The sequence below is a fragment of the Narcine bancroftii genome, chromosome 1, assembly GCF_036971445.1.
Source record: "Narcine bancroftii isolate sNarBan1 chromosome 1, sNarBan1.hap1, whole genome shotgun sequence".
NCBI lineage: Eukaryota > Metazoa > Chordata > Chondrichthyes > Torpediniformes > Narcinidae > Narcine > Narcine bancroftii.
Window position 1 is genome coordinate 487,330,277 of NC_091469.1, and position 13,843 is coordinate 487,344,119.

Consider the following 13,843-nt stretch of genomic DNA (forward strand, 5'->3'; position numbering starts at 1 on the left):
GGATATTGGAGAAACATTAAATTAACTTTTATTAAATTCAGCAAGTTGCCCGGGGACTCTGGTTTCCTCCCACTGTTCAAAAATGGGCCTGTAACCTAAATTAAAAATGATGCCATTAAAAACCAATTTTCTGCATTCGCACTTGGACGTCTTCCCTGCTGATCTTGGTGCAGTCAGTGACGAACATGGTGAAAGGTTTCACCAGGTCATTGCGACCATGGAAAAATGATATCAGGGCAACTGGAATCCATCGATGCTGGCCAACTATCGTCGGACACTGACAAGAGAGGCATCAGATGCTGAGTACAAACAAGAATTGTGCAACCTTCTATCAAGTCTCCCCTCAGCCTCTGACACTGCAGATAAAATGGCCCACATTTGCATACCTCTCCTTGGAGCTCATGGCCCCTAATCAAGGCCACATCCTGGTAAACCCTCTCCGGTTATGATCAATATTTGATAGTGGTTGAATGTTTCACTCCTTTTTTTCTTTTTAATTTTTTTTTTCACACCATAAACCACATTGACCATGATACATACATTTTCCTTTTCAAATATATACAGTGCCATTTTCTACCCCCCCTCCCTCCTCCCATCCCACCCTCCCTACCTCCCCCCCATCCATTTAAAGTACAAAATCTAAGATACATTAAACCAGTCAAACAATGTTGTCATTCAATAAAAATAAACAAGAAATTCCACTGAGTCAATTCTTTTCATTTCCTTCTCCTTTCGTTAATTTAGGTAGTGAATGTCCCCAGTAGGTTTTCTCTATTGTGTTTCATGTAAGGCTCCCATATTTGTTCAAATAATTCAATATTATTTCTTAAACTATATGTTATTTTTTCTAATGGAATACATTTATTCATTTCTATATACCATTGTTGTATTTTCAAATTATCTTCCAATTTCCAGGTTAACATAATACATTTTTTTTGCTACGGCTAGAGCTATCTTAACAAATCTATTTTGTGCACCATCCAAATCAATTCCAAATTCTTTGTTTTTTATGTTACTTAGGAGGAAGATCTCTGGAATTTTTGGTATATTGTTTTCTGAAATTTTATTTAATATTTGGTTTAGATAACATATATAACATAACATAACAATTACAGCACGGAAACAGGCCATTAGGCCCTTCTAGTCCGCACCGAACCAAACACCCCTTTCTCGTCTCACCTCCCTGCACAATGCCCATAACCCTCCATCTTCTTCTCATCCATATACCTGTCCAACCTTTTCTTAAATAATACAATTGACTCCGCCGCCACTATTTCTCCCGGAAGCTCATTCCACACGGCTACCACTCTCTGAGTAAAGAAGTTCCCCCTCATGTTACCTCTAAACCTCTGCCCCTTAATTCTTAACTCATGTCCTCTTGTTTTAATCTTTCCTCCTCTTAACGGAAATAGTCTATCCACATCCACTCTGTCTATCCCTTTCATAATCTTAAATACTTCTATCAAATCCCCTCTCAACCTTCTACGCTCCAAAGAATAAAGACCTAATCTGTCCAATCTCTCCCTATACTCTAGATGCTTAAACCCAGGTAACATTCTGGTAAACCTTCTCTGCCCAAAAAACCTTCTCTTCCCAAAATTTTTCTACTTTCTCACATGTCCAGATTGCATGAATTGTTGTTCCCATTTCTTTTTTACATCAAAAACATCTATCAGACGTGATGGAGTAGTGGCCGGACGGTGAACTCCAGCCCTCTCCAGAAAAGTCGGGAAAAACAAGAGAAAATACAAAGGCACAGAAATACAAGTTAATGAAAAGTGAGTATAAAGGTGGAAAGAAGATGGAGACAAAAGGAGAAAAATCAAAATCAACGGAAAGAAGAGAGGAAGAGAAGACAACGGAGGAAAAAGGTGAAGGCCTTACCTGTCCGAAGAGGCCCGCTGTGGAGAGAGGAGCCCACTACCTCAGGTCGGTAGAAAAAGAACTACAACAATGGCTCACAGAGCCGAGTAAAAGTGCGCAACCGCGCATGAAAAAAAACACACCGACGGGAGGGGGGACCAGCTGGGGAGTCGATCTCCACTGCCGGCAACGACAGCTGCAGAACACCTGCAGCAAGAAGAGACCACAGAAGACAATGGAAACAAGAAAGAAGAGGAGGAAAGGGCAGCAAAGAAACAACAGATGGCCAACCTAGAGGAAGAAGAAGAGGAAGAATACAGTGAAATAGATAAAGGGAAAGGCAAGGTAAAGGATATACTTGCTCTTGTTAGAGGATACATGGAGTCATTTAAAGAATGGCAAACACAGGAATTCAATGATTTAAGAAAAAGAATAAACAACACAGAAAAGAAAATAAATAAAATGGATATGACCTTAACAGAAATGGGGAAAAAAATGGACAAGATGGAAGAACGGGCAATAGCAGCAGAAATGGAGGTAGAAGACTTAAAAAAGAAATTGGAGGAATCTAATAAAAAAACTAAAGAGACACAAGAATTACTAGCCCAAAAAATAGATATAATGGAAAATTATAACAGAAGAAATAACATAAAGATAGTGGGCCTTAAGGAAGATGAAGAAGGGAAGAATATGAGGGAGTTTATAAAAGAATGGATCCCTAAGGCCCTAGGATGTCCAGAACTACAGCAAGAAATGGAAATAGAAAGGGCACATAGAGCATTGGCCCCTAAACCACAACCACAACAAAAACCAAGATCTATTGTAGTAAAATTCCTAAGATATACTACAAGAGAAAAGGTACTGGAGAAGACAATGGAAAAAGTAAGAGAGGGCAACAAACCACTGGAGTATAAAGGGCAAAAAATCTTCATTTATCCAGATATAAGCTTTGAACTCCTAAAGAAGAGAAAAGAGTTCAATACAGCAAAAGCGATTTTATGGAAGAAAGGATATAAATTTACACTGAAGCATCCTGCGGTATTGAAAATATTTATTCCAGGACAACAAAACAGACTATTCTCGGATCCAGAAGAAGCACGAAAATTTGCAGAACAATTACAAAAATAGACTGAGGGATGAAGACGGGTAATGAGAGCAAAAATTATCACGATTGATATGTATGTGGGTAAAGACAAAAATAGACTGAGGGATGAAGACAGGTAAGGAGGGTAAAAATGACCACGATTGATATGTATGCGGGTAAAGAGGTATAAGAGTGAATAGAGACAATGGGCATATGTGAAAGTATCTGTAATTAGAGGAAAACATAGAGAGTATAGACAAGAATTAATAAGGGAAGGTAATGGAATAGAGAGAATAAGGAGGGAATTAAAAGAGTGACCTTTGTGACATATAAAAAGCGAAATCTTTTCTGGGGGGGGCTGGGTGGGGGAAAAGAGCGGTCACTGCAAAATCAGTTGACGCTTGCGAGTGGATTCGCAAATCCAAATGGAGAGGGGAGATGTGGTTGTCCGACAAGGGATAAAGGGCAACTCAGGAGGGGAAGGGGAGATTGGGGATAAAGAAGATAGAAATAGGAGAATAAGGAAAATGTTGGATGTTGTAGGAATGTTGTCTGGTAAAGAGTTGAAAATAAGAAAACAGAAATGGAAAAGGAGGAAAGGTAATGATGGAAAAACGGAAAGAGAAGATAAACAAAATATAAAATGGCTACGCTGAACTATATGACTCTAAATATTAATGGAATACATAACCAAATTAAAAGGAAGAAACTACTAAATTTACTGAAAAAGGAAAAAATAGATATAGCATTTGTCCAAGAAACACACTTAACTGAATTGGAGCACAAGAAATTAAAGAGAGATTGGGTAGGACATGTAACAGCAGCATCGTATAATTCAAAAGCAAGAGGAGTGGCTATATTAATTAGCAAAAATGTGCCATTTAAAATAGAAGAGGAAATAATAGATCCAGCAGGGAGATATGTTATGATAAAATGTCAGATATATTCAGAGCTTTGGAATCTACTTAATATATATTCACCTAACGAAGAAGATCAAAAGTTTATGCAAGATATCTTTTTGAAGGTAGCTAATACGCAAGGGAACATACTAATAGGAGGGGATTTCAATCTGAATTTGGATCCAAATATGGATAAAACGGGGAAAAAAATTAACAGGAAGAACAAAGTAACCAAATTTATAATTAAATCAATGCAAGAAATGAAACTTGTGGACATATGGAGGAAACAAAACCCAAAAGAAAAGGAATACTCATACTACTCGACTAGACATAAAACATACTCAAGGATAGACCTATTCCTGTTATCAGCCCACATTCAAGGGAGAGTTAGGAAAACGGAATATAAAGCTAGACTATTATCGGACCACTCACCCCTGTTATTGGCAATAGAGCTAGAGGACATCCCTCCAAGAATGTATCTTCTTTGGCTTGGCTTCGCGGACGAAGATTTATGGAGGGGGTAAAAAGTCCACGTCAGCTGCAGGCTCGTTTGTGGCTGACCATTCCGATGCGGGACAGGCAGACACGATTGCAGCGGTTGCAAGGGAAAATTGGTTGGTTGGGGTTGGGTGTTGGGTTTTTCCTCCTTTGCCTTTTGTCAGTGAGGTGGGCTCTGCGGTCTTCTTCAAAGGAGGCTGCTGCCCGCCAAACTGTGAGGCGCCAAGATGCACGGTTTGAGGCGTTATCAGCCCATTGGCGGTGGTCAATGTGGCAGGCACCAAGAGATTTCTTTAGGCAGTCCTTGTACCTTTTCTTTGGTGCACCTCTGTCACGGTGGCCAGTGGAGAGCTCGCCATATAATACGATCTTGGGAAGGCGATGGTCCTCCATTCTGGAGACGTGACCCATCCAGCGCAGCTGGATCTTCAGCAGCGTGGACTCGATGCTGTCGACCTCTGCCATCTCGAGTACCTCGACGTTAGGGGTGTGAGCGCTCCAATGGATGTTGAGGATGGAGCGGAGACAACGCTGGTGGAAGCGTTCTAGGAGCCGTAGGTGGTGCCGGTAGAGGACCCATGATTCGGAGCCGAACAGGAGTGTGGGTATGACTCCTGTTCGGCTCCAAGAATGTATAGATGGAGATTAAACCTCATGCTACTTAAAAGACAGGATTTTAGAGAATTTATTGAAAAACAATTAAAAATGTACTTTGAAGTAAATACGGAATCAGTGGAAGATAAGTTTATACTATGGGACGCAATGAAAGCATTAATTAGAAGGCAAATAATAAATTATGCAACCAAGATGAAGAAGGACTATAATCAGGAAACAGAGCAGTTGGAAAGGGAAATAATAAACATAGAAAAAAAATTAGCAATAAAGGAAGATACAACCAAAAGAAGAGAATTGGCAGATAAAAAAATAAAATATGAAACATTACAAACATATAAGGTGGAGAAGAATATAATGAAGACAAAACAGAAATATTATGAACTAGGTGAAAAAACACACAAAATCTTAGCATGGCAGCTTAAGACAGAGCAAACTAAGAAAATGGTATTGGCAACAAGGAAAAAAGACAAACAAATTACATATAATCCAAAAGAAATTAAGGAAAACTTCAGAGAATTCTATGAACAATTATACCGAACCGAAAACGAAGGGAAAGAAGGGAAAATAGATGAATTTTTGACTAAAGTTGAACTACCAAAACTACAAATAGAGGAACAAAATAAATTAACAGAACCATTTGGAACAGTAGAAATACAAGAGATAATAAAAAATTTACCAAATAATAAGACACCAGGAGAGGATGGACTCCCAATAGAATTCTACAAAACATTTAAAGACCTAATAATACCGCCCCTCCTGGATGTAATCAACCAGATTGATGAGACACAAAACTTACCAGATTCATGTAAAACAGCAATAATTACAGTGATACTAAAACAAGGGAAAGATCCACTCTCACCAGCGTCATATAGACCAATATCTTTGCTAAACACAGATTATAAGATAATAGCTAAACTATTAGCAAACAGATTAGCAGAACAGGTACCGAAAATGGTAAATTTAGACCAAACTGGATTTATCAAAAAAAGACGCACAACAGACAATATTTGTAAATTTATTAACTTAATTCATGCAGTAGAAGGAAATAAAGCACCGGCAGTAGCAGTTGCTTTAGACGCAGAGAAGGCCTTCGACAGAGTAGAATGGAATTACTTGTTCAAAGTATTGCAAAAATTCAGTTTACCGGAGAAGTTTATTAATTGGATTAAAGCATTATATAAGGGACCGTTAGCGAAAGTGACAGTAAATGGACATGTATCAAAGCAATTTAACTTAAGCAGGTCAACGCGGCAGGGATGCCCACTATCACCATTATTGTTTGCGCTAGCTATAGAACCACTAGCAGAATCGATAAGAAGAGATAATAATATAAAAGGAATAAAAATAAAAGACAGGGAATATAAAATCAGTCTGTTTGCGGATGATGTGATAGTGTACTTAACAGAACCAGAACTATCAATAAAAGAACTATATAAGAAATTGAAGGAATATGGAGAAGTGTCGGGATACAAGATAAACGTAAATAAAAGTGAAGCAATGCCTATGAATAACGCGGATTTCTCAAAATTTAAGGAGGAATCCCCATTCAGATGGCAAACGCAGGCAATAAGATACCTAGGTGTGCAAATAAACAAAAATCTAGGCCAATTATATAAACTCAATTACAATCCACTAATGAAAAAATTACAGGACGATTTAGAGCATTGGAAAAAGCTACCACTAACACTAATAGCAAGGATAAACTGTATTAAAATGAACATTTTTCCAAGGATACTATACTTATTTCAGGCATTGCCAATACAACTGACAGAAAAATTCTTCAAAGAGTTAAAGAAAATAATAAGGAGATTTTTATGGAGAGGGGGGAAACCGAGGATAGCACTAGATAAATTAACAGAATGGTATAAACAAGGAGGCTTACAATTGCCAAACTTCAAAAATTATTATAGAGCCGCACAATTAAGGTACCTATCAGATTTTTATCAAACAAGGGAAAAACCAGACTGGACGAGACTAGAATTAGATAAAATAGGGGAAAAGATACCTGAACACATATTATATAAATGGGACGAAAAATTGGTACAACATAGAACTTCTCCAGTATTACACCATCTCCTCAATATATGGAAGAAGATTCATGTAGAAAGAAATAAAATAAATTACCAAATACCAAAACTAATATTGACGCAAAATAAGCTACTCCCTTTTACAATAGACAACCTTGCCTTTAGAAAATGGGGAAAAAAAAGGGATTAAAAGAATAGAAAATTGTTTTTCAGGAAGTAGATTCTTATCCTTTGAACAAATGAGAGATAAGTACAATATAACTGGAGATACAGCGCTGGCATATTACCAACTGAGATCCTACTTGAAAGATAAATTAGGAAGCAACTTGAGTTTACCAGAGGGAAGTAACCTTGAATATGTGATTACAGATACAATGTTAATCAAAAGATTTATAAAAAATATGTATATTAAACTGCAAGAAAAGGAGAATGAGGAAACAAATGGTAAAACTAAACAAAAATGGGAACAAGATTTAAATATAAAGATAAAAAAGGAAACATGGGAGAAGTTATGCTCTGGAATGATGAGAAATACAATAAATACGAGGCTGCGTATGATACAATATAATTGGTTACACAGACTATACATTACACCGCAAAAGTTAAATAAATGGGACCCAACAGTATCTGATAGATGTTTTCGATGTAAAAAAGAAAGGGGAACAACAATTCATGCAATCTGGACATGTGAGAGAGTAGAAAAATTTTGGGATGATCTCAATCAGATATTAAATAAAATAACAGAAAACAATATACCAAAGAATCCAGAGATCTTTCTCCTAAGTAACATAAAAAATAAAGAATTTGGAATTGACTTGGAAGATGCACAAAAAAGATTTGTCAAGATAGCCCTAGCCGTAGCAAAAAAATGTATTATGTCAACCTGGAAATTGGAAGATAATTTGAAAATACAACAATGGTATATAGAAATGAATAAATGTATTCCATTAGAAAAAATAACATATAGTTTAAGAAATAATATTGAAATATTCGAACAAGTATGGGAGCCTTACATTAAATACAATAGCGAAAACCTACCGGGAACAAACATTACCTAAGTTGATGGAAGGAGAAGAAAAGAAAAGAATGGACTCAGTAGAATTTCTGGTGTATTTTTGTTGAATGACAACATTGTCTAACTGAATTAATGCAACCTAGATTGTATACCTAAAATGGATGAGAGGGGGGGGGGGGGGTGGGGGGGGTGGCTTGGGAGGGGGGAGGGAGAAAAAGTCACTGTAAATGTGTGGAAAAGAAAAAGTGTATATCATGGCTATTGTGATTTATGGTGTGAAAAATAAAAATTTAAAAAAAAACATCTATCAGATACTGTTGGGACCCATTTATTTAACTTTTGAGGTGTAATGTATAGCCTGTGTATCCAGTTATATTGTATCATATGTAACCTTGTATTTATTGTATTTCTCATCGTTCCAGAACATAATTTCTCCCATGTTTCCTTTTTTATCTTTATATTTAAATTTGTTCCCATTTTTGTTTAGTTTTACCATTTGTTTCCTCATTCTCCTTTTCTTGCAGTTTAATATACATATTTGTTATAAATCTTTTGATTATCATTGTATCTGTAATCACATATTCAAAGTTACTTCCCTCTGGTAACCTCAGACTGCTTCCTAATTTGTCCTTCAAGTAGGATCTCAATTGGTAATATGCCAGCACTGTATCTTGAGTTATATTGTATTTATCTTTCATTTGTTCAAAGGATAATAATCTATTTCCTGAAAAACAAATTTCTATTCCTTTGATCCCTTTTTTCTCCCATTCTCTCAAGGAAAGGTTATCTATTGTAAAAGGGAGTAACTTATTTTGCATCAATATTAGTTTTGGTAATTGGTAATTTGTTTTATTCCTTTCTACATGAATCTTTTTCCAAATATTGAGTAGATGATGTAATACTGGAGAACTCCTACGTTGTACCAATTTTTCATCCCATTTATATAATATGTGTTCAGGTATCTTTTCCCCTATTTTATCTAATTCTAATCTAGTCCAATCTGGCTTTTCCTTTGTTTGATAAAAATCTGATAGGTATCTTAATTGTGCAGCTCTATAATAATTTTTAAAGTTTGCCAGTTGTAAGCCTCCTTGTTTATACCATTCTGTTAATTTATCTAGTGCTATCCTCGGTTACCCCCCTTTCCATAAAAAATTCCTTATTATTTTCTTTAACTCCTTGAAGAATTTCTCTGTCAAGTGTATTGGCAATGCCTGAAATAGGTATTGTATCCTTGGGAAAATGTTCATTTTAATACAGTTTATCCTTCCTATTAGTGTTAGTGGTAAATCTTTCCAATGCTCTAAATCGTCCTGTAATTTTTTCATTAGTGGATAATAATGATGGCCGAGATTTTTATTTATTTGTATACCTCGGTATCTTATTGCTTGCATTTGCTATCTGAATGGTGATTCCTTCTTAAATTTTGAGAAATCCGCATTATTCATTGGTATTGCTTCACTTTTATTTACGTTAATCTTGTAACCCGACACTTCTCCATGTTCCTTCAATTTCTTATATAATTCTTTTATTGATAGTTCTGGTTCTGTTAAGTATACTATAACATCATCTGCAAATAAACTGATTTTATATTCCTTGTCTTTTATTTTTATCCCTTTTATATTATTTTCTGTTCTTATCAATTCTGCTAGTGGTTCTATAGCTAACGCGAACAATAAAGGTGATAGTGGGCATCCCTGCCGTGTTCACCTGCTTAACTTAAATTGCTTTGATATATATCCATTTACTGTCACTTTCGCCAATGGCCCCTTATATAATGCTTTAATCCAATTAATATACTTCTCTGGTAAACTGAATTTTTGCAAAACTTTGAATAAATAATTCCATTCTACTCTGTCAAAGGCCTTCTCTGCGTCTAAAGCAACTGCTACTGTTGGCGCTTTACCCCCTTCTACTGCATGAATTAAGTTAATAAATTTACAAATATTGTCTGTTGTGCGTCTGTTTTTTAATAAATCCAGTTTGTTCTAGATTTACCATTTTAGGTACATACTCTGCTAATTTGTTTGCTAATAGTTTAGCTATTATCTTATAATCTGTGTTAAGTAATGATATTGGTCTATATGACGCTGGTGCGAGTGGATCTTTCCCTTGCTTTAGTATTACTGTAATTATTGCTGTTTTACATGAGTCTGGTAAGCTTTGTGTTTTATCAATCGGGTTGATTACATCCAGGAGGGGAGGAATTAATAAATCTTTAAATGTTTTATAGAATTCTATTGGGAATCCATCCTCTCCTGGTGTTTTATTATTTGGTAATTTTTTTATTATCTTTTGTATTTCTACTATTTCAAATGGTTCTGTTAATTTATTTTGTTCCTCTATTTGTAATTTTGGTAGTTCAATTTTGGTTAAAAATTCATCTATTTTCCCTTCTTTCCTTTCGTTTTCAGTTTAGTATAATTGTTGCTAGAATTCTCTAAAGTTTTCCTTGATCTCCGTTGGATTATATGTGATTTGCTTGTCTTTTTTCCTTGATGCCAATACCATTTTCTTAGCTTGTTCTCTCTTAAGCTGCCATGCTAGAATTTTGTGCGGTTTTCCCCTAATTCATAATATTTCTGTTTTGTCTTCATTATGTTCTTCTCCACCTTATAAGTTTGTAATGTTTCATATTTTATTTTTTTATCTGCCAATTCTCTTCTTTTAGTTGTATCTTCCTTCATTGCTAATTCTTTTTCTATATTTACTATTTCCCTTTCCAACTGCTCTGTTTCCTGATTATAGTCCTTCTTCATCTTGGTTACATAACTTATTATTTGCCCTCTAATGAACGCTTTCATTGCATCCCATAGTATGAACTTATCTTTCACTGATTCCGTATTTATTTCAAAGTACATTTTAATTTGTCTTTCAATGAATTCTCTAAAATCCTGCCTTTTAAGTAGCATGGAGTTTAATCTCCATCTATACATTCTTGGAGGGATGTCCTCTAACTCTATTGTCAATATCAAGGGTGAATGGTCCGATAATATTCTAGCTTTATATTCTGTTTTTCTTACTCTATCTTGCATACGAGCTGATAACAGAAATAGGTCTATTCTTGAGTATGTTTTATGTCTACCCGAATAATATGAATATTCCTTTTCCTTTGGGTGTTGTTTCCTCCATATATCCAAAAGTTGCATTTCTTGCATCGATTTAATTATAAATTTGGTTACTTTGTTCTTTCTGTTAACTTTTTTCCCAGTTTTGTCCATATTTGAATCCAAATTCAGGTTGAAATCCCCTCCTATTAATATGTTCCCTTGCGTATCTGCTATCTTCAAAAAAATATCTTGCATAAACTTTTGATCTTCTTCGTTAGGTGAATATACATTGAGTAGATTCCAAAACTCGGAATATATCTGACATTTTATTATTACATATCTCCCTGCTGGATCTATTATTTCCTCTTCTATTTTAATTGGCACATTTTTACTAATTAATATAGCTACTCCTCTTGCTTTTGAATTGTACGTCGCTGCTGTTACGTGTCCTACCCAATCTCTCTTTAATTTCTTGTGCTCCAATTCAGTTAAATGCGTTTCTTGCACAAATGCTATATCAATTTTTTCTTTTTTCAGTAAATTTAGCAGTTTCTTCCTTTTAATTTGGTTATGTATGCCATTAATATTTAAAGTCATATAGTTCAGCGTAGCCATTTCATACTTTGTTTATCTTCCCTTTCCGTTTCTCCATCATCACCTTTCCTTCTTATCCATTTCTGCTTTCTTGTTTTGAACACTTTATAAGACAACATTTCTAAAACATCAAACATTTTCCTTATTCTCCTATTTAAAACTTCTTTAACCCCATTCTCCCCTCCCCCTCCTGAGTTGCCCTTTATCCCTTGTCGGGCAACCACATCTCCCCTCTCCATTTGGATTTGCGAATTCACTCGCAAACGTCAACTGATTTTGTAGTGACTGTAACTCCTCCCCACCCAGCCCCCCCAAGAAAAGATTTCAATTTTCATATGTAACAAAGCTCACTCTTTTAATTCCCTTCTTATTCCCTCTATTCCCTTTCATTCCCTTATTAATTCTTGTCTATACTCTATATATTTTCCTCTAAATACGGATACATTCATGTATACACACTATATATATACACACACATATACCTCTTTACACACATACATATAGTTCGTGGTCATTTTTACTCTCATTACATGTCTTCATCTCTTTGCTTGTTTTGTAGTTGTTCTGCAAATTTCCTTGCTTCCTCTGGATCCGAGAATAGTCTGTTTTGTTGCCCTGGAATAACTATTTTAAGTACCGCTGGGTACTTTAACATAAATTTATATCCTTTTTTCCATAAGATCGTTTTTGCTGTATTGAACTCCTTCCTCTTCTTCAGGAGTTCAAAACTTATGTCTGGATAGAAAAAAATTTTTTGACCTTTGTATTCCAGTGGCTTTTTGTCTTCTCTTTCTTTCTTCATTGCTTTCTCCAATATATTTTCTCTTGTTGTATATCTTAAGAATTTTACTAAAACGGATCTTGGTTTTTGCTGCGGTTGTGGTTTCGGGGCTAATGTTCTATGTACCCTCTCTATTTCCATTTCTTCCTGTAGTTCTGGTCTTCCCAGGACCCTGGGGATCCAATCTTTTATAAATTCTCTCGTATTCTTGCCTTCTTCATCTTCCTTAAGGCCCACTATCTTTATATTATTTCTTCAATTATAGTGTTCTATTATATCTATCTTGAGTATGTTTTATGTCTACCCGAATAATATCTATCTTCTGAGCTAACAGCTCATGTGCCTCTTTAACTTTTTTATTAGATTCTTCTAATTTCTCTTTTAAGTCCTCTACTTCCATTTCTACAATTATTTCTCGTTCTTCCATATTTTCCACTCTTTTTCCTATCTCTGATATGGTCATTTCCATTTTATTCATTTTTTCTTCTGCATTCTTAATTCTTCTTTTTATCTCATTAAATTCTTGTAATTGCCATTCTTTCACTGATTCCATATATTCTTTTAAAAAAGCTACATCCATTGTCTTGCCTTTCTCTTCTTCTTCCACTTCTTTCTGTTCTTCTTCTTCTTCCTCTGGATTGACCATCTGTTGTTTCCTTGTTTTCTTTTTACCCTCTTCTTTCTTGTTGTCGTTATTGTCTCTCTCAGCTGTGGAGATCGACTCCCCAGCTGTTCCCCCCTCCCGTCTGTGTTTTTTTTCATGCGCGGTTGCGCACTTTTACTCGGCTCTGCGAGCCATTTTTGTAGTCCCGAGCCCGGGACTTCCACTGACCTGCGGGAGCGGGCTTCTCTCTCCGCGGCGGGCCTCTTCGGACAGGTAAGGCCTTTGCCTTCTTCTTCCGACATTCTTTCTTCCTCTTTTCTTCCCGTTGTTTTCGACTTTTCTCTCTTCGCTGCCATTTTCTTCTCACCTTTATTTTTACTTTATTATAAATTTTAATCTTGTACCTTTGTGCTTTGTGTGTTTTTTTTTAACTTTTCGGGAGAGGGCTGGAATTCCCTGACCGGCCACTACTCCATCACGTGACTCCTCGAATGTTTCACTCTTGATTAACGTTGCACACTTATGCTATCGATGCTGTCCACTGGCAGGCTCTGTTGCCGTAGTGACTGGCCTACTTTGTCCTTGCAGGAATTGAGACGTTGCTGTGCTACCTGGAGCTCCATCCCCAGCGCTGGCTGGAATTGATCTACCCGACCTATTCAACCTGTCGCCTCACCTTTTACAATGGACCTGCCCAGCTCAGAACTACGGCAAGAAGGTAGATGTTGCCCCTGCCCAGGTGGGAAGTTGTGCTTGGCAAGATTTGCAGAGTTGAGCATCATCTGTTTTAAAATGGACAAGGGAAGGTCTGTA

The 13,843-nt window shown here is 36.1% G+C and overlaps 1 protein-coding gene across 3 annotated transcripts in view; it reads left to right on the top strand.

The window, feature by feature from the left end:
* Positions 1 to 13,843, top strand: part of recql4 (RecQ helicase-like 4) — a 144,975-nt gene that overhangs the window by 99,182 nt on the left and 31,950 nt on the right. For all 3 annotated transcript variants that reach the window (XM_069914975.1, XM_069914976.1, XM_069914977.1), the window contains exon 20: positions 13,619 to 13,748. In XM_069914975.1, coding sequence (XP_069771076.1) covers positions 13,619 to 13,748 — 130 coding nt within the window. The remainder of the gene's footprint in view (positions 1 to 13,618; positions 13,749 to 13,843) is intronic.